Source organism: Pithys albifrons, chromosome 7 (assembly GCF_047495875.1).
Source record: "Pithys albifrons albifrons isolate INPA30051 chromosome 7, PitAlb_v1, whole genome shotgun sequence".
NCBI classification, from domain to species: Eukaryota; Metazoa; Chordata; class Aves; order Passeriformes; family Thamnophilidae; genus Pithys; species Pithys albifrons.
Window position 1 is genome coordinate 59,635,461 of NC_092464.1, and position 21,385 is coordinate 59,656,845.

General features: G+C 49.2%; 1 protein-coding gene and 1 long non-coding RNA gene across 2 annotated transcripts in view; both read left to right on the forward strand.

The window, feature by feature from the left end:
- The window catches only part of LOC139673816 (zinc finger protein 850-like), a 554,262-nt gene that overhangs the window by 319,624 nt on the left and 213,253 nt on the right, over window positions 1-21,385 (forward strand). The window contains 1 exon segment of the mRNA XM_071559637.1: window positions 12,312-12,952. Coding sequence (XP_071415738.1) covers window positions 12,312-12,952 — 641 coding nt within the window.
- LOC139673920 (uncharacterized) lies at window positions 9,846-12,306 on the forward strand. The gene is made up of 3 exons (XR_011698238.1): window positions 9,846-9,994; window positions 11,860-11,938; window positions 12,127-12,306. It is a non-coding gene; the product is annotated as an uncharacterized lncRNA (long non-coding RNA).

Consider the following 21,385-nt stretch of genomic DNA (forward strand, 5'->3'; position numbering starts at 1 on the left):
TTGGAAGGAGGTATAGTAACCTTTGTAAACTAACACAAACTAATACATGATCAAAACATGTAGGCTTGGGATTTACAAACTTACAACCAGTACAAAACAAGAAACTTTTCTCTCCCGCGTGAGGTTGGGGTCTTTCTGTGTAGTCGTCACTACACAAACCACTGTAAACAAAACTACAAATTTTTTTACAATGTCTATTTTGTGCAAAGTGTCTTAAGAATGCAGAGTGACTTTACTTAGCAAAGAAGCAAGTTCAGTCCAGCTGAGCTAAATCTCCTTATGCAATAGTTCAAGGTCAATTCTCAAAAACTTCTGTGTGGTCATCACAGAGGTCTGAGAGTAGCCTTGAGTCTCAGTCACTTTAGACACTCTTGGTACTGCAGTAACGCTTTGTGGAAACAAGTGTGAATTCACGGAGAAAATTCACAGAGAATAAACATAACCAACACTGAAAGAGAGCAAGTACTAGTGATCTTACGCTCTTTAGAAAATGTTCAGCAGCTGAGGGGGGCAGGTGCCTTTACCCCTGTAGCTCTGCTGCAGAACTTGACAGTGCAATAAGCTTAAAACTGCACTTCAACAGAAAATTAACAGACTTAACAAACTTTCAGACACCTTTGTGCTTTTAGGATTTGTTTGTAACTTGGAGATACAGGCTAAGAAACATGCCCTTGAACTGGACTGTTCTTGTTTGATTGGACAGTTAATGACTAGTTCTGCAAATAAGAGCAATCAAACAAATCATAATAACAATCAGAATTAATACTCCCTGTGTCAGCACTGCTTCTTGCCAGCTGATTAGGCTCAGGGAATGAACCTATTTTTTAAAGGAGAAATGTTAACTTAGCTTGTCCAGATTATTTTTCACCACTTGTATTTTATCATGGACTTCTTTGGAGTGTTTGCTTAATTCTTTGGAACACATCCCTTCAAACTCATCACATTGGTAGCCATGAATCATTAGCAAGAATTTTAGGGCTTCTCTATTTTGTAATACTGCTTGTTATATTTTATCAGCATCTGTTGAAAAATCATCAAGCATTTTGGCAATGATGTTTACTTGTTCTTGCACCCAGCTATTCAGCATTCGTACCAAACGTAATGCTCTGTTTACACCAACTGGGGCAAACACTGATGCTATCAAGTTACTTGTATCACTCCAATGTTCTATGGTGTTTTCCTCAGTTTGAGGACTGAAATCTTTAGACCATCAGACATGCTTTTGCATTGACTGTGTAAATTTGGTCAGCTTGCCTATATAGCACGGGCCACCTCTCACTTGAGTAGGTATTCCAGGCCATGCTCTATTACCACAGATTAAGAAATAGCCAAAAGGCAAAGCTCTTCTTTGGTTACCTTTTGTGTGAACCAATCTCGTTTCTGGGTAACTTGTATTTTGTGAACCAACAACATTCCAACACCAACTGCTATTGGTGTAACTCTTATTATGAAGAGTGACATCTGTGCTTCTCACAGGAAAATATTGCAGTGACCAATGATTTTCTGACCATTCTGATACACTAGAATGCACAGGGTGAAACTCAACACATGATTCATTTCCAGGGAGTGATCCCACTAACTTTAGCTCTTGGGGATCCCTCTCTAAGGAAGTATTTAATTGTTATATGATATCTGCTATGGTTTCTCCAATACCACAGCAGGACCCTTTTGCTTCCTCAATACCAAAAGGAATGAAATCTTTGATGTTATAATAAGGTATTCCTATAAGGCACACTCTGTTTGGTTCTCCTTCTCTAACCATGTTACCTGAACAGAAATTTTCCAGGTCTGCCTATTGAGAAAACATTATTGTTATGGGTTCCCCTAGGTGGGCCTAAACTTGGGCTCTGAAGTGTGGACTAGACCGAAGCTGTCAGCTGACTTGAGCTGGGCTGAGCTAACAGCTGACCTCTTCTAGCCAGTAACTTTGTATTCCATACCACATTATGACATCATCTCCAGGGAAGTAGGAACCAGTGTGGGAGTGGTTAAGGCAGTCGCTTCTCAGCCCTCCTCTTGAGAGGACACACGATGCTGTCCCAGGGGGGATGGAGAGGACAAGGCCCACCACTGGCTCACTGGGTATCTCAGGAAAGTAAAATGTGTTGTTCTGGGTCTCTCCTTTCTGCTTGAGTTTGTCTCCCTGGGGAATAAGTCTTTTCTTAAGTAATGTGTAGTTAGGACAGTAGAATTTGTGTGTTCGTTAAGAAGTTGAGGTGGGGAACTTGTTGTTGCAGACTTGTGTGAGTGTATATTTGTACTCTCTTCTAATTGTCTCTTTCTTTCTGTGAAAAATATATGTAGATTTAGTATAAATGCCATCTGAAGTGTTTTTTTCTTTCCCCTCTCTTTTCCTCCCTTTCCCTGGTGTTAGGAGGAAGGCTTTTCTCTCTGTGCTTGGGGGGGTTGGCAGTTGCTTATCTCAAACCAAGATAGTCAATGGTGCCGAAACCCGGGAGCGACGGAGGACCTTGGCAGGTGTCCCAGAATCTTGGCAGGCTTCCCGGGAGGATTGTTGTAGAAACACAGATTGATAACTGCCTTCTTTAGGTATATCCAGAACAGAAAATGTAAACAACTCTTCCTTACTGCTGAATGCTCGTTTTCACTGTTTCACTGTCTTTGTGAGTTCAAACAGCTCGACTGGTGCCTACTGTGACTGTAGCCACTGCAGAAAAGAGAGGCCCATGTAAGCTGTTCGTGTGTGGCAAGACATGGCTGTTTGATTTGAATCCCTGAGGACTCATCATGTGAATGCTGATGTGCCCAGGAGCTGAGCTGATGAGGAGCATCTCACCTGGACTGGTATGGGGAGGAGTTGTTCCTGGCTCAATGGGCCCATGGTGCCTCAGGCCACCTGTAGGTGGATAAAGTCGAGGGGTGGATTTAACCGTGAACGCTGTTCTTAAGGTTATCCACAGTTGTGAAGCGTGCTTGCCATTGTGAAACCCCAGTGAACAGGGAAAAGAGGAGATGCGGAACCCCCTGCAGAGAACCCGACAGATGTGGCGCCCGGAACCAGCGCCCGCAGTGCTGAGCGACCCGCAGGAGCCAGAGCTGTCACTGGGGGGGCTGCCGCCAGGGCTGCGAGCGAGCCGGGGGAGGCTGCGAGCCGTGAGAGGTTGCAAGCCATGAGAGGCTGCAAGCCATGAGAGGCTGTGAGCTGTGAGAGGCCACGAGCCATGAGAGGCTGTGAGCCGTGAGAGGCTGTGAGCTGTGAGAGGCTGTGAGCCGTGAGAGGCCGTGAGCCGTGAGAGGCTGTGAGCCGTGAGAGGCTGTGAGCCGTGAGAGGCTGTGAGCCGTGAGAGGCCGTGAGCCGTGAGAGGCTGCGAGCTGTGAGAGGCTGTGAGCTGTGAGAGGCTGCAAGCCATGAGAGGCTGTGAGCTGTGAGAGGTTGTGAGCTGTGAGAGGCTGCGACCCATGAGAGACCGTGAGCTGTGAGAGGCCGTGAGCTGTGAGAGGCTGCAAGCCGAGCCAGGGCTGCAAGCGAGCCAGGGCCGGCGAGCCGCCGTGGCTGCCTCTGCCTCTGCTGCTTGCTTGTGCTGCTGTCGGGGCTGCTTCCGAGGCTGCCAAAGCTGATAGGACTGCTGCTAAGGGGGATGGGTCACATGGTGAACTGTAGTACTTCTGTGTGACCGAGGAGAAAGACATGAAGAGAAGCCTGTGTAAGCTTTTGATGTGTGCTGGGACACTGCTGTTTGAGTTGAATCTTTGAAAACTCGTCATATGAGTGTTGATGTGCCCAAGAGCCGAGCCGATGAAGAACATCACACCCTGGACTGGCTGGGGGAGGGTTGTTCCTGGCTCAATGGGCCTATGATGCCTCAGACCACCTGTAGGTGGATGAGGCCAAGGGGTGGATCTGACTGTGAACACTATTCTAACCCCAACTCCAGTGGGAAACTAGAGACTCCTGAGGAGAGGATGGTAACCCTAGTGAAAGACATGAAGCATCAGATAAGATGACCTGAGTGGAACTGCTGTGTTCCCGTCTGAAATATCTACCCCATCCTAATGGACTCTTAGACACATTATGGAGGGGTGGGAAACAGCCCTGGAAAAATAAGGAGTGTTTAAGCATGAGAACCTAAGATACGAGCGACATAATATGGTATGGAATAAGGGGTGGAGAATGTTATGGGTTCACCTAGGTGGGCCTAGATTTGGGCTCTGAAGTTTCGACTAGGCCAAAGCTGTCAGCTGACTTGAGCTGGGCTGAGCTAACAGCTGACCTCTTCTGGCCAGTACTTTTGTATTCCATACCACATTATGACATCATCTCCAGGAAAGTAGGAACCAGTGTGGGAGTGGTTAAGGCAGTCGCTTCTCAGCCCTCCTCTTGGGAGGACGCACGATGCTGTCCCAGGGGGGATGGAGAGGACCAGGCCCACCACTGGCTCACTGGGTATCTCAGGAAAGTAAAATGTGTTGTTCTGGGTCTCTCCTTTCTGCTTGAGTTTGTCTCCCTGGGGAATAAGCTTCTTCTTAAGTAACGTGTAGTTAGGACAGTAAAGTTTGTGTGTTTGTTAAGAAGTGAGGAATTTGCTGTGTGTTGCAGACTTGTGTGAGTGTATATTTGTACTCTCTTCTAATTGTCTCTTTCTTTCTGTGAAAATATATGTAGTTTTAGTATAAATGTGGTTTGAAGTGTTTTTTTTTCTTTCCCCTCTCTTTTCCTCTCTTTCCCTGGTGTTAGGAGAGAGGCTTTTCTCTCTGTGCTTGGGGGGGTTGGCAGTTGCTTATCTCAAACCAAGACAGGGGGATTTGTCAGGAATGGCCCTTGGGGGATCCTTAAAGCTCCAAGGGACTGCAGGTTTTTCAAAGTACTTTGACTTTTGCTTTTGGTTTGGAGTTTCTGAGAGATTTGTTCAATTAAGGCCTCCAATTATCAGCTGTAAGGAGTCCCTTGAGATTCTTCATCAGTAGCAACACTCAGTGGGGCTCATTAATGCTTCAAGGTACTCAAAGCTTATTGAGGTGCTTCTCTTTGACACTGAGTCTATGAGAGGTTTGTGAAATCATGGCCTGCAATGATCTGCTTTAATTAGTCCCTTGAAAAGCTTTGTCAGTAATAGCCCAAGGTGAGGCTTGTTAAAGCTTCAAAGGACTCAATATTTATTAAGGTACTTTTCCTTTCCTTTTGAAACTGAGTCTATGAGAGGTTTGTTCAATCAAGGCTTCCAATTATCTCCACCTACCAGTCTGTGAAGAGCCTGTATTGGGAATGGCCCTCAGTGGGACCCATTAGTGCTTTGAGATACTTTGTGATTTTCTTCTGACTTTGACATGTGGAAAGGTTTGTGCAATGTCCTCTCAGGACCTGAGGTTCAAGGGCTCAGCATCAAATGCACCATGGGGCTTGTTAAGATAAAGCAAGTCCCAGCTGATCATGGCTCTTTCTAAGTTTGTCCTCTAATCAAGGAGAGTTAATTAAGAATGATGCCTAATAGAGTTTTGGAGAAAGGTTTGAAAGAGTTTATAATAAATGCGCATTCCTATTTTAAATTATGGGAATAATTACTTTTCTTTTTAGAGAAGAGGTGATTGCAGCATTCTCTGATTGATATTGGCCCAGGTTCACTCCTAAGAAGGTCTGGACTAATTGGAGAGTGATCCTTTGAGGTCTGACAGTGTGGACAACCTTGCTCCACACCTCGCTAGCCCCATCCTGTGTCTCATCAGTCAACTGGGACCTGCTTTGCTCTGAGAACTGGCTGAACACAGGCAAGAGGGATTTTTCCTCTATTTTTGCAGCAATCTGAAACTCATAAGTTTCACCATTGAAAATAAAACACACACCTCAACTCTGTGCCAGGTCCAAGATGCCACCATTGGGCTTCACCTTCCCCAAAGCATAACCATGCATGAAATGTATTAGAGAGAAAAGAAATGAAACAAACACACATAAAAAGCTGGCAGATGACAGAATTAGACCAATTACTGAGGGACAGGAAAGCTTTTCACTCCCTGAAGCTCAAAGCCCAAAGTTGGTCTTTGAGAGGTGTGTGAGTAACCCAAGAGTGAGGGGAAGGGAAATGCAGAGAGCACTGGCAAGTGCTGCTGTGCAGACAGGCTGCTGGGAAGGGGCCTTCAGCCATGGGCAGTTCAGACAGGACAGGTGGGAAGAGGTGAAAGGTGAGGGAGATGAAATGTGCAGCCCAAAGGACAGAATGCTGACAGTGCCAAGAGGGTGGGAGGGCAACAGTTCTGCCCTTGCTGTTGATGCACATCCTGAAAACATCTCAGTGTGATCCCGTGGGAGAACAGGGACATTTTATGACAAGTGTTCCATTGTTCCAGCTGATCAGGTCATGCTCAGACTTTTCAACATGGAACCCTTGAGAAGATCTGATTGGGACCTGACAACAAGGTCACTCAGAAGCAACCAGAACAGGAGTGGGCAGGAACTGTTGGCCAGAGGTCCATCTAGGAGGGGAAGGTGGATGTTTTAATTTTATTTGACACTACAGGGGCAATTTCTGGGGTGGCCTCTGGAATTTTATTCTATTTCAAGAGCACCAGCAACAGGGCTGTGTTTGAGTGCTGCAAATGAGGCCTGTATGGCCCTAATTGTCCTTGACTTAGTGCTCAGGGGCTTGTGGGCATTCCAGTGTCTGCTGATCACAACACCTGAGACAGAAACACTGAGTTCACTGTCACAAATGCACTGTGGGTGGTTGTGATCAAAAGAGGCAATTGCAGTTTTACTGATAAAATTCAGGTGGCAACCAGTAGCCATGGGGAAAAAATGAAAAACTAAATTTATACAGCATAAAGTTTTTATTAACAAAAATCAGATCTGTTCCAGAAATGCCTTTGTGCACTGCCTGTTTTAGATGGATGTTCCTGTGGTTCCATGGGAGCCCGAAAATGCTGCTCAGCCCATCATTGTCACACCTGCAGCGTCAGGGGCTGCAGGAGTAACGGGGACCCTGCAGGGAGGCTTCAGATCTGTTCCCTAAATCCCGTTCTGAAAGGAGATTGGATGAGGGAGAGCCCAGCAAGTTCTCAGTGAGAGACAGGCAGCTGCCAGCAGGTCCAACCAGCACACTGGATTTACACCATCTGATCTCTGCTGGGGGGTCCCTCTGGGCTCTGACACTGCCCCAGACCCCTCTCCCAGCCCCTCGCTGGAACAGAGGAGTCACTGCCCGTGCTGGGATGCTCAGGGACCACTGGGCTCTTGCCAGTGGCTTCCCTGCCCAGCCAAGCAGGGCTGCCTGAGCTTCTCATCAATCAACACCCCCAAGTCCTTCTCTTCAGGGCTGCTCTCAATCCATTCTCCACCCAGCCTGTGTTTGTGCTCCATAATCATGTGACAAACTGTAATGCATGGAAATAGAACAGACTGGGGCTAAGCCTTATCCTCCCAATCCCCAGAAGCAGAGGAAGTTTTGTATTCTGAGGAGGTTTTGTGTCAGGGACCAGAGTTGTCTCTGGGCCTGTCATGTTTGGTCTGTGGTTGTGCTCGTCCATGTGGTGTGAGAAAACAGTGCAAAGTTTCCCTCTGGAGAACTCAGGCCTGGAGAAAGAGCCATCAGTGTGAGCTGGAAGTGCTGAGAGCTTGGCCTGTGCCCCAGGGACAATAAAGGGCAGAGCCGTTGTTGTCCCAGAGTCAGCCCTTGAGCTGCTGCAGCCTGGGCTGGTGCGATGGGCATGCAGGGGCTGGTGCTGCAGCTGGCAAAGCTGCCCTGCAGAGAGAGGAGACAGGAGGGGTGGGCTGGGCTGGGGGTGAGGAGGCCCCGCTGGGCCTGGTTTGGTGCAGGGCATGACCTGAAGGGGCACTGCCTGACTGCCCTGGTGCCAGTGCCACTGCACCTGCTGCTCCTGCCCCACGGGCTGGGGAGATTGCAGGGCTGGGGATGTGCTGTTTGTGTGCCAAGGAACAGGATCCATTGGTTTGGGGAGATTGCAGGGCTGGGGATGTGCTGTGTGTGTGCCAAGGAACAGGATCCATTGGCCTGGGGAGATTGCAGGGCTGGGGATGTGCTCTGTGTGTGCCAAGGAACAGGATCCATTGGCTTTGCTCACCAATATATCTGCTTTGCTACCTCAGCTGTGGTTTTGTGTCTTTTAATTTGTGCTGGGAATACTCCTGAACCTGGAACATTGGGAACAACCTGGTGAGCCACATTCCCACTGACCCACGTTGGGAACACACCTGGGGACCCACATTCCCAGTGACCCACACTGGGAGCACACCTGGCTGGAGGACTCCACACCCTCCTGGTTCCCTGTGGGCACTTGGGTGAGTGCAGGGGGAGGAACATCCATCAGGACAAACAGATATTGGGAATTCATTGGGAACAGTGGATTTGTTGACTTTACACCCCAAAAATCTCACCTGCTCGTTCTCATCACTACTTCTGGTGGCATCAAGCCTCCTGATTCCACCCCAAATCCCTTAATTCCACTCAAAAGTCCCTTAATCCCTCCTAGAATCCTCGGACTTTCACTTCAAATCCCCCAAGTTTTACCCCAAATCCCCAGGATTCCACTCAAAATCCCATAATTACCCTCAAAATTCCTTTAATTCCACCGAAAGATACCCTGATTTTCACCTCATACCACAATGGTTCTACTCCAAGTTGCTTTAATTCCAACTCATATCTCTATAAACCCATCAAAGTCCTGCTGATTTTGCCCCAGATCTCCCGTGTCTTCCACCCAAAATTCTATTAATTCCACATAAAACTTCTCTCATTTACCCCCAAATCCACTTAATTTTCCTGAAGATCTCCATTATTTTTGCCCAGAGTTCCCTTAAATCCATCTCTAACTCCCCCAATCCCATATATTTCACCAAAAAATTATTTAATTTCACCTAAAATTTCTCAATTCTCTTTATTTCCACCTCAAATCTTCTTAACTACGTGCAAAAGTTCCTTATTTCTACCCAACATATCCCTAATTCCATCCCAAATTTATGACCTCCACTCAAAAATACCTTGATCTTACAATCCCAAGTAATTCATCCCAAATCCTGAAGGTTCCACAGAAATCCCCTTAATTTCACATAAGGATTATTTAGTTCCATCCCAAATTCCCTTAATTCCACCCAACCTCTCCTAATTTCACACCAAATCCACTAAATTCCACTCTAAATTCCCTCAAATCCACACAAAATCCCTTCACCAACTCATCAGCCCCCCAAGTGCCCCCAAATTCCCCCTAACCCCCAAGTGTCCCTTTGCAGCCCCAAATCCCGGGAAAGGGCCCATGGGAAGGGGGGGTTGGGGGGTTTGGGGAGGTTGAGGTGGATTTGGGGGCCTGGAAGGCACTTGGGGGGCACTTGGGGGTCCCATTGGGGTGTGAGGGGCATTTATGGGGCACTGGGAAAGAACTTGGGTGTCCGAGGGGACCCTTGGGGGGTCACTGGAGTGTCCAGGGACAGAATCTGGGGGTCCAAAGAAGATTTTAGGGGTCACTTGTAAGTTCTGAAGGAACTTGGGGGTCAGTTGGGGGTCCAGGGAGGTGATTTGTGGGTCCTGAGTGGGTATGGGGAGAGCATTTGGGGGTCCTGGGGCCCTTCTGGGGCAGTTTGGGGTCCGGGGGCACTTGGGGGGCTGCAATGGGGGTGGGACCGACCCGATTGGGCGTGGGGAGGGGGCGGGAGTTGTAGTCCCGTCTGTGATTGGCCAGAACTGGCCGCGGTGCATGACGGGAGATGTAGTACGGGACAGGATCAAAATGGCGCGGACTCCATGTCCCGTCACCGCCCGCTGCATTCCTGAACGCTGATTGGCTGCAGGCAGTGACGGGCAGGCGCTTCGCCCAATCAGAGGCGGTGCAGACGGAGGGCGGGACTCGACGGCGCTGCCGGGAGAGGTGAGCAATGGCCGCGCCATAGGGAGGTTTGGAAGATAATTGGGAACATTTAGAAAATATTCCGGGACTCGGGGCGGGCTTTGGGGATCCCTCACGACCCGCCCGCCACCCACAGACCCGCGGGACCCCCCCGGGGCCGTGTTGGCTGTGACGGTGAAGGACCCGGGTAAGCCCCTCCCCCCACCGCGGTATCCGCTTCGGGACCCCCCAAAATCACCCAAAAAATCCCTGAGACCCCAAAACCGCCCACCTGGGACCTCCCAAACTGCCTCGGCGCCCCAGGATGCCCCAAATCGCATTCTGAACGCTCTGGAGCATTGGAAACACTTCGGGCCCCCCCAAACGCCTCAGAGACCCCCTAAACCCCCTCCTAGACCCCCCCAAACCTCTTTCAGAGCGTCTAAACTGCCCAGAACCCACCGAACTACCCTCAGGCTATCCTGTGTTTCGTCCCAGACCCCCCAAACCACCGCAGGACCCGCCAAAATCCCTTTGTGAAGCAACCGGACCTGCCAAATTCCCTCAACCTCCCCCCAGACCCCCACCCAGACCTCTCCAGACTGCCCCAAGACTCCCAAACTACCTCAAACCCCTCCTAAATTCTCTCCCAGTCTCTCCAAACTGCCCCAAGGCCCTCAAACAACTTCCAGAACTCCCCAAACTAGGCCAGGATCCCCCTAAACCCCCTCCCAGAACCCCCATACTGCTCCCAGATCCCCCAAAACCATCTCTGGGTCCCCCAAACCTTTCCCAGGACCCCCACACTGCTGTCAGACCCCCCCTGTACCACCCCAGGATCCCCCAAACCCTTCCCTGGCCCTCCAAAGTACTTCTGAACCTCTAAACTGCCGTCAGACCCTCCAAAACAACCCTAGGACCCCCCTAAACTCTGTCCCAGGACTCACAAACTGCCCCAAGAGCCCCCTAAAACACCTCAGGAGCCCCAAACTGGAATCTGGAAGTGACAGCTGGAACAGAGAGAACTGAAGCTGAGTGAGACACGTGGGCAGTCCAAAAAAACTGGAAAATGGGATTGATTTATTGTTTATTTCTAGAAGTTGAAAGGGGGAAATTGGGGATGATGCTCTTGGAAAAGGGATCGGTGTGAGCGAGTGAGGAGTGACCTCAGTGTGGGGAACAAAGGGAGTCACCCCCAAAGGGGCTTTGCTTGGGGAGCATCCCTGGATGCTGGAAAATCCTGGGATCCTCCCATGCCCTCAAATGGAGGTGCCTGGCACAGATCCCCTAAAACCCCAAACCATCAAGATTTGGCCAAAACCCCCTCCAAAATATGCAGATTAAGGCCAAAGAAATTCAAAGCACCAAAATTCACCTCCAAATTTGCTCTCTCTGGTCTCTCCACTTTGGGGTTCTGGGGGCCCCCCCCTGTCCAGGCTGTTGGGGGTGCCTTGTGTTTTGGGGGCCCCTCTCTGGGGTTCTGCCTTTTCCAGGCTGCTGGAGATCCTGGAAATGCCAGGGGTCGCCCACTCTGTGATCTGACCCCTTTGGGGTTCTGGGATTCCCCCTCTCCAGGGTCGCAATTAGGAATGCCAAGGTTGCCAGAGGTCCCCTATGCCCTGACTCTCTACTCAGTGTGCTCGGGGATCCCCCTAGAATCCCAAAAAGGAGATCCCGGAAATGGGGCACCCTCAGGACCCCTGGCATCCTGGGGAAGGAGGGGGCCTATCCCCAAACTGGGGGACCCCAGAGAGGAGGGACACCAAGAAACCCAAAGTGGGGAGACCAGAGAGGAGGGTCCCCTTTGATTCCTGGGACCCCCGGCAGCCTGGAGAGGGCAGGGACCCCAGAGAGGGGGAACCCTCAATTGACGTGGGACCCCCAGCGGCCAAGACAGGGGAGACCCCCAGAACCCCAAAGTAAAGAGACCAGAGAGAGGAAACTCATGAGAGGGGATTTTTTTTACTTAATCTTACTGTTTTGGAGGGTTTTAAGGGCACAAGATGCCTGGTGAATTCCAGAGATGGACTTGGGCAGGAGGATCCCCCAACCTTATTTTTCCCCCCAAATCAGGATTTCTCCTGCCCAAAGCTTGTTGGAATGGAGGAAAAGGCTGTGAGGAAGAGGAAGATGCCCCGGGACCCCCAGGCAGGTGAGGAGGAAGTCAGTGCCCCTTTGCCCCTCCCTTGTGCTGCATCTTCCAGCCCAGCATGGCCCCGGCTGCAGGACAACCCCGCTGCCGACGCCGTCCTGCTGGGGCCGGGTTTGAGGGGATGTCCTTGGCCTTCCCTGTGGGCCGGAGGCAAATGCCCTGCCTGTCCTTGTTCCTTCCTGCCACAGGCCCCGAGCTGAGCACGGAGAGCATGGAGGACAAATCCCCCCGGCAGAACCTGCTGGCAGAGGCCGTTTTGAACAGTTCCAGGGTGCAGGAAGTGAGTGGGGAGGAAAAGCCACGGAGATCTGCCAGGAGGGGCTCCAAACCCAGCCCACTGTGCTCAGAGGAGGAAAGAAGCAGGGCCAGGAAGGCAGCCAGACTTTCAGCCAGAGCTCCAACCTGGTGGTGCAGCAGCATCTTCACACAAAGGAAAAGTGCTACAAGTGCTTGGAATGTGGGAAGAGCTTCAGCAGCAGCTCCGACCTGTTCCGCCACCAGCACATCCACACTGGGGAACGGCCCTACACCTGTGGGGAATGTGGGAAGAGCTTCAGATCCAGCTCCAACCTGATACAGCACAAGATTGTCCACACTGAGGAACGTCCCTACGAGTGTTCCCAGTGTGGGAAGAAGTTTCAGACCAGCTCAGCTCTCCTCCTGCATCAGCGCACACACACGGAGGAGAGGCCCTTCCGCTGCACCCACTGCGGGAAGAGCTTCAACCAGAACGCCCACCTCATCACCCACCAGAGCATCCACAGTGGGGAGAGGCCCTGTGAGTGTGGGGAGTGTGGGAAGAGCTTCAAACGCAACTCCCACCTCATCTCCCACTGGCTTATCCACACAGGGGAGAGGCCTTACAAGTGCTTGGAGTGTGGGAAGAGCTTCATCCGGAGCACTCACTTGACTTTACACCAACGGACCCACTGGTAAGTGAAGCCCTACAAGTGCCCCGACTGCAGGACAAGCTTTATCTGCTGCTCCATCTCCATCATCCATTGGAGGACCCATGTTGGATGATCCACAGTGACTCATTTTGGGCACAGACCTTGTGACCCATGTTGGGTAAAGATTTGATGACCAACATTCTTGATGAGTCTTGTTTAGGACAGACGTGGTGACCCACGTTCCAGGTGATCCATGCTGGGCACAGCCCTGGTGACCTGTAGGTACAGAAAATTCAGGGGTGAGCAACTGAGACCTATACAGACCCTGTGAGACTGGGGTAGCTATCAGCTGAGAAGCAGCAAGGAGCACAGCTGCTGGTAGGTGATAGGGAGGAGGTTACTCCCCAGGGATTCACACAGTAGTTTCTCACAGGACTCTGCAGGTGCTTGAAAAGATCGAGGATGAGATAATATAAACATTGGGCTTGTGAGATATGGGTTATAACCAATTGGGGTTTGCAGGTACATGGTGTGAGGTTCAATTTAGCCAATTGTACGTAGCTTTAGTTCCATATAAACTGTGTGTGGTGTGTAATAAATCTGCATTCACTTGATCATAATGATCTGTGTGGTGTCCAGTTCCTCCAACGTTTATTTTTTGTTTACTTTAACCAGTGCCCGAATGGCAGTGGATCCTCGTAACAGATGAAGATTTTCCCTTGGATTGCTGCATCCCTGACCCCTGCATCCTGAAAAAGGAGCAGTAGAATGAGAGGAAGAAAAGTGGAGAAGTTTTCCAACCAAAGAGACCGCTGCCCCGGCGGTCAGCAGGCCTGCAGTGCCCCATGGAGTCTGGAGTTAAGGGGTGCACCTCGGAGTGACGACAAGTCATCTGGAAATCTCGCTCAAAAATTCAGGTGAGCGAGCAGTTGGGGAGGTGATGGGGGTGAGCTCTTCCAATGCATCTGTTCTGAGAAAGGGATTTGCCATAATTTTTGGACTTTGAAGTATGTTTTAAAGTGGGCACAAAATAGAGACCTTTTCCCCGATGTTAATACAGTGTTTAAGTTGTTTACGTGGGAGGCCATGAGGTGAAGCCTCTGGTACAAGGGATTTGTTGCAGGAAATAAAACCGAAGGGACTGACGTGTTTTCTGCACTGGCTGCAAATGGCTCCCGCTCCCACCATCGCCCTCCCTTCTGGTTGCCGCCCTGTGGTCACCATTGCTACGGCTCCAGCCCTGGTCTCTCTGCAGGCTGCCATCCCGCCCCACCTCCCAGCGGCCACTGCCACGATACAGTGCCGTTCTCGTCTCCCCCAGCACTGTTCTCTGCTTGCCCCGGGCACACCGCAGGTCCGGCTCCATTCACTGTCAGAGCCACGGCCTCCTCCCCCCAGCCCTGGCCACCGCTGCCGCTTCCCCACTCCCGCTCTCCGCTGGCTCGCTGCCTGCTCTGGCCATGCCATGGCTTCGGCTCCTGCTGCCTTGGGAATGCCACTTCCTCCCCACCTCCCGCCCGCCGTTGCTGTTTCTCGTAGCCTTGGGAACACTGATTTTACCTCCCCCGCCCCCTCTCCTGCTGCCATGCAGGGTCTTCTAGAGTTGGCGATAGAAAGACAGTAAAAAACGGGTGTCCTAGTTCAGCAGGAGGAACCAGCTAACCCTGTGTGGGGGTGATAAAAGCTGTGTATTCTACCCCCTCTATTCATTCCCCAAGGTCAATGGTCCATTAGCAACAGCTGCCCAGGGAGCCATTATCACCTTCACACCCAGCCTGAGGGGGGCGGAGCTGCCAATGGGCCATCAACAGCTCAACACCCCCTGGCTCCCAGAGTTAATCACCCATTGTGTGAGTCCCCGCCCAGGGGGAGGGACTGAGTGCTCCCTGAGGGTACATAAGTGGTGGGTAAGAAGACCTCGGGATCCTCTCGTCGGATCCAGAGCAGCAGCAGGACCTTGACAGGAGGAGATCACCGCTCTCGCCCAGACCACAGCCCTCGCCTGCACCAACAGGTTTTTCTTTTCCTTTTGCTCTGGACTTGGGGGAACCACAGGGGTCTCAGCACAAGGGCAAACAAACCCCCTTGGGTGTGTGCCCCAGGACACTGGATTATACTGCTGGGGTTTTGTGAGTTGAAAGCAATTTCCCTTGTGTGTCAGTGTTGTTATTGTAATATTATTATTAAATTTTAGGTCTGACTTATAATCTCTCTCGTGGTGAGTTCATTTCCCCTGCTGGTTCACCTTTAGACCAGCACAACGGGATATGGGACACAAATCTGTACTTGCAGGGGACAATATAACCCTGAATGCAGCTGTTGGCCATCTCGCAGCACGTGGGCTGTGTCACGTTCTGTCTTCAAGCTCCACATTTTCTCCTCAGCCTGCTAGAAAACTGTAAGTTGCCGAAAATTGCTCTCTTGACTCTGTTCTGCTTTGTTCTTTCCTCTGGGAAGCTGCAAAAGTTTGTTGCCAGCCATTTTCCAGTTTGCCCATGCGAGAGAATTTTTGCAGCAGGGTTTAAAATGGCAAATCCCGCTCCGAGCAGGGCGGGGCCAGCCTGCCCTCCGATGGGGAGAGGGCGGCTCCCTCGCATTATGTCACCGAGCTTTCTGCCATGCACGAGTCTTGCAAAGGCTCATGGTTATTGTAGTTCGGACAGGTGGAGCTTTGCACTACATCATCAGGTTCTTGTACAGACTCCTAAGTAATGTAGTTCATTCATAAAGGACTCTGGGTATTGTAGTCAAAACAAATCCTGGTCGGACTCACTTTAACAAAGAGCCCAGCCTGTCTTTGGCACAGCGAAACACAGACCTGGTGCCCTTCGATCACAGCTCTACAATACATCATGCAAAGACAGAACGCAGCACCTTCCTTGAGCAATGCAGAGAAAAACACAGAAGTCTTGAAGAAATCTCCTGTTGAATTGATTCCTTTGTTAATTTGGCTCCTGTTAAAAAGTTATAGGTATTGTAACCCTTTAATAATTTGGAGAAAAGTTTCTATCCCTCAGATTCAAATCCATAACACCAGTAGTAAAAGATGTATTTCCATCTGATCGTATTAGGAATTTTCAAAAAGCTTTTTCTATGAGTACCGAAGTGAATGAGAACAGATAATGATTTTAGTTATATGGCATTAGAATGGTTAAAATTTGTTCTTTTAGATACAGAAATGCATATTCATTGCAAGAAACACTAGAATTACAAGAATTAGAAGTGTTAAGATCTGTTCTTATGAATGTAGAACTTAATGCAACATAATCAGTTTATAGAAATAATGTTGTTTGGTGGTGTTATATTTCTGTTAAGGTTTTTAAGCTCTTTGGTGCACCAATGACAATGCCTGCAGGAAAGTTTATTCATTTGTTAAGAAAATAATGACGTTAAGCAGATAGAACAATGTTTTTTCTTTGGTTAAGAAAATTAAGTTGTTAAGCTAATAGAATAATGTTTGTCATTTCTTAAGCAAATAAGGATGTTCGGTTATTGCAATAATGTTTTTAATTTGTTAAGAGGTTAAGAAGTTAAGGAGAATAATGTTAAGAGTTAAAGTGTTAATTGAGTCGGCAGAGTAATGTTAATTTGGTAAAGGTTTAAATCATTAGAGTAAGGCTACATTTATAGCTTTGAGTGTATTGTTAACTGGTACTGATAGTAAATAGGGTTAAGCTTGCTACATTACAGAACAGAGCAGCAATTAAGTGTCTGTTCCTGGTTCAAAAAATAAAAAGGGGGCATGAACAGTGGAAAAAGAAAGAATAAGAAAAAAGAGAAAAAGAAAAAATAAAAGAAAGGGTTCACAAAAAAACTCTGGGGGAGAACAATAAAGAAAATAAAAAGAGAAAAAGAAAATAGAAGTGAAAAAGTAAGTGATGAATGAATGATAGAGGAAGTTGGATAAACAAATTGCTTTAAGGATGAACTATAGATAGATTTTTTGTGCCTTTTGTGATTGTGACAATTGTGCTGCAGTTAACATCAGGTGCAGTAGCCTTCTGCTAAGGGCCCATGCTGAAGTGCTGCTGCCAATCTTGTGGCACAATTAGAGAGAATTGTCAGGTTGTGTGTGTGTGTCTGTGTGTGTGTGTGTGTGTGTGTCTGTGTGTGTGTGTGTGTCTGTGTGTGTGTGTGTGTCTGTGTGTGTGTGTGTGTGTGTCTGTGTGTGTGTGTGTCTGTGTGTGTCTGTGTGTGTGTGTGTCTGTGTGTGTGTCTGTGTGTGTGTCTGTGTGTGTGTCTGTGTGTGTGTCTGTGTGTGTGTCTGTTGTGTGTGTGTCTGTTGTGTGTGTGTCTGTTGTGTGTGTGTCTGTTGTGTGTGTGTGTGTGTGTGTGTGTGTGTGTCTGTGTCTGTGTGTGTGTCTGTGTATATGTGTGTGTGCGTGTGTCTGTGCGCGCGTGTCTGTGTGTGTGCGTGTGTCTGTGTGTGTGAGTCTCTGTCTGTGTCTCTGTCTGTGTCTCTGTCTGTGTCTCTGTCTGTGTCTCTGTCTGTGTGTGTGTCTGTGTGTGTGTGTGTCTCTGTGTGTCTCTGTGTGTGTGTGTCTGTGTGTGTGTGTCTGTGTGTGTGTCTGTGTGTGTGTGTGTCTGTGTGTGTGTGTGTCTGTGTGTGTGTGTGTCTGTGTGTGTGTGTGTCTCTGTGTGTGTGTGTCTGTGTGTGTGTCTCCTCTGACGTCTGCAATGACTGATGAATGCATCCTTAAGGACCAAAGAACTACCTGTAGAATGTAGATGCCATGTCTTGCCACTGATGCAGACAGTATTAGTCGTGCATTACTGCAAAATAGAGTTGCTTTTGCTTGTCTTTGCTTTCAGCACAGCTTTTACCTCAAGGCCTTAGTTTTGAGGAATTTCATAATGTACTGCATGAATTTATCAGACCATTCTGTGTCCATTTATGTACATTTGAGACAGTTGAAGGACAAAATGAAAAAGCTGACTGTAACAACATCTGCTTTTGATGATTGGTTGAAAAAGTTGGGATTTAATGGTTGGTCATTTGATTTTTTGAAAGAGGGCCAAACAATTGTATTTTTTGTAGCTGCTTTGGTTTTCTTGCCTTGTATATTGCAATGTGTTGTTAATACAGTTCACAAGTCTGTGGAGCAGGCCTGGATCACTCAAAATAAAGAGAGGGGATATGTTGAGGGGTTTCTTTCAGAAAATGGGCTCATGAACGATCCAGCCTGCATCAACCCTGTGAGACTGAAGGCAGCTGAGAATAAACAGTCACAGCTGCTTGGAGGAGTTGGCAACTCCCTAGAGGTTTCTCATGGGACCACCTCGACTTTCACATAGGATTCTGGAGGTGCACCCGAAAACATCGAGGATGAGATAATATAAACATTGGACTTGTGAGATATGGGTTATAACCAATTGGGATTTGCAGTTATATGGTGTGAGGTTCAATGTAGCCAATAGTACGCAGCTTTAGCTCCATATAAACAGTGTGTAGTGTGTAATAAATGGCCATTCACTCGATCACAATGATCCAGCTCCTCTGTGGTTTATTTATTGTTTACTTTAATTCCCCACCCCAGGCCTTTCACAGCCCCCAGAGCCAAACTTACACCCCAGGGGAGAGTGAGAGAATTGACCCAGCAGCTCCTCAGGCAGCTCAAGGGACAGGTCAGCCTTCCCAAAGCTGGGACCCACAGCCTCTTGGGCACCCACAGCCTGTCCTGCTCTTCTCCTGGCACATCCCATCTCCCCACAGAGCCTTTCCCCAGGGGGACACGTCTGTGCTGGCCTGACCAGCCATTCCTGCAGCCCCTCCCCGTGCTCCCCACAGCCCCTGAGCTGGGGGTGCTGCTCTGCAGGGCACGGGGGCTGTGGTGCCCAGGGCCATGGGGGGACTCTGCTGGGCTGTGCTGGTCAGGCTGGGAGGCAGAGCCAGCTGATGGTGGTCCCTGCCACTGACCCCCTGCCACACAAGCTCTTGTGTGGCCATGGAGGGTGCTCAGAGGGGCCCTGCCTTGTTCCAGTGCTGGGAGGTGGGTCTGGGTACTACACTGGATCCAAAGGTGGAATTTCTCTGAGGGTAAGACAGGTCACTTAGACTCCTTTCCCTGTACCTGATGTGTCCCCTGGATCTGCAGAGCTCTTGTTTTTCAGTTTACACCCAGATATAGAATATAATCATGGAGTGACCCCACACTTGACAGGCCTGTGCTCACTGGGCTGAATTTCCTGCTGACTCCTTGGCACAAACTGTCCCTGCAGGTCCTTTGAGTTCTCCTGGCTGTTCCCAGGTCTCTTCAATAAAACATTCTCCTGCCATCATTCCTGTCACAAGCTACAGAGACCCAGGAATGTTAATCCCAGATCATTCTCCATCTGCTTGGGCTCTGGCCATCAACAAGCAAAAGCAGATCTAATTTTCTCAAAGGCCACCCTGAGCCCCTGATCTCATCACACTGAGCCCCTGGAGAACAAGCCGAAAAAGGAGCCTCTTTAAGAGTCCATTCTCTGTGCATGTTCTTCAGAGTGACTTTAGAAGAAGACCACAACCTGCAGGCACTGTGCTGAGGAGATCCCTTTTCATGATGGAACTGCTGTTTGAGGCCAACTCTGCCACAGAAATGCCCATTGTCTGCTGGCAGTCACAGCACTCCCACTGAAGCAGAGCAAGCACAGGACTCAAAGAATTAACACAAAACAGTCTCTGAAGCCAGCCACAGGAAATACAGCTGGATAGAAACCAGGTTTGGGAGCTATCCAAAGGTGGTCTTGAGGTCCGTCCAAACCAATACGAAATATGCAGGCAATAACATATAAGGGAGAAGCACAGCCCGAGCACAGGGCACAGTGACCTGCAGGAAGAGACAAGAAATTTCAAACACAGCATTTTGGCACGATCTATATTAAAATCAGCAAAATTCAGTAGAAGTTGAAAAGTTCACCGAGGATGAGGAGGTGAAATGAGACCCCTACCAGATGAGGTAACAGGAACTCCCACCATAATATTCCTCAAAACGACGACTCCACCCCTGACTCCGCCTGGACTCCGCCTGCTCTATATATTATAACCAAGTGTTGCAATAACATGAATATGCATGTAAAAATGATGTAATCTCTCACAGAAACTGTATAAATACTCTGGCTTCACACTGCTGACTTCGGAACTCTGTTGTCCGACGAGAATCGGACGGTTCCCCAACGTTGCTTCAATAAATACCTTGCTGCTTAAAGATTAAAACTCTGTCTCTAAGCAGTTTCTTTGTGCCCCTTTGGGCATCACCACACAGAAACAGCCCGACCAACCTGGCAGAGCACTCAGATCTTACACCAACATGGGGTCTTAGAAGGAGAGTGTGGAAGTGGAAAGGAAGCAACTCTAAATAGTCCTCCTGGTCCCCAGCAGTGCTGCTGTGCTGGACTCTTTCCCCTTCTCCTCTGCACATATGAAATTGCCCTGCAGCTTTATGAAGGTCCCACAGATAGGATCACAGATGAACAAGAGCAGTTCAGGATAATTTATTTTCTTTGAATATAAAGAGAGCACAATTCCTCAGAGATTTTGAGTCACACAGAAAAACGAAGAATGACAAAAGAAATTAATAAAATTTTATTGTGCACAACATCCTGACAAGAAGAGCCAATTGACCATCAAGAAAAACCTGAGAAGGCATACTGTGCTTCTAATGCGTTACACTACAAACTCTATAGGGCAGAAAACAGACAGGTTATTGTTGCTGAAAAGCATCCAGTCATCATTTTCCTCACAGCATCCTTGAGCTCCTGGTTCCTCAGGCTGTAGATGAGGGGGTTCAGTGTGGGAGGCACCACGGAGTACAAAACTGACAGTGCAGATTCAGGGATGGGGAGGAGATGGAGGGAGGCTTCAGATAGGAAAACATGGAAGTGCTGATAAACAGGGAGACCACGGCCAGGTGAGGGAGGCACGTGGAAAAGGCTTTGTGCCGTCCCTGCTCAGAGGGGATCCTCAGCACAGCCCTGAAGATCTGCACATAGGAGAAAATTATGAAAATGAAACAACCAAAAGCTAAACAGGCACTAACGACAAGAAGCCCAAGTTCCCTGAGATCAGAGTGTGAGCAGGAGAGCTTGAGGATCTGTGGGATTTCACAGAAGAACTGGGCAAGAGCATTGCCCTGGCACAGGGGCAGGGAAAATGTATTGACTGTGTGCAGCAGAGCATTGAGAAAGCCACTGGCCCAGGCAGCTGCTGCCATGTGGGCACAAGCTCTGCTGCCCAGGAGGGTCCTGTAGTGCAGGGGTTTGCAGATGGCAACGTAGCGGTCGTAGCACATGATGGTGAGGAGATAAAAGTCAGCTGACATGAAGAACAGAAACAAAAACACCTGAGCAGCACATCCCATGTAGGAGATGGTTGTGGTGTCCCAGAGGGAGTTGTGAATGGCTTTGGGGACAGTGGTGCAGATGCAGCCCAGGTCTGTGAGGGACAGGTTGAGCAGGAAGAAGTGCATGGGGGTGTGCAGGTGGTGGTCGCAGGCTACGGCGCTGATGATGAGGCCGTTGCCCAGGAGGGCAGCCAGGGAGATGCCCAGGAAGAGACACAAGTGCAGGAGTTGCAGCT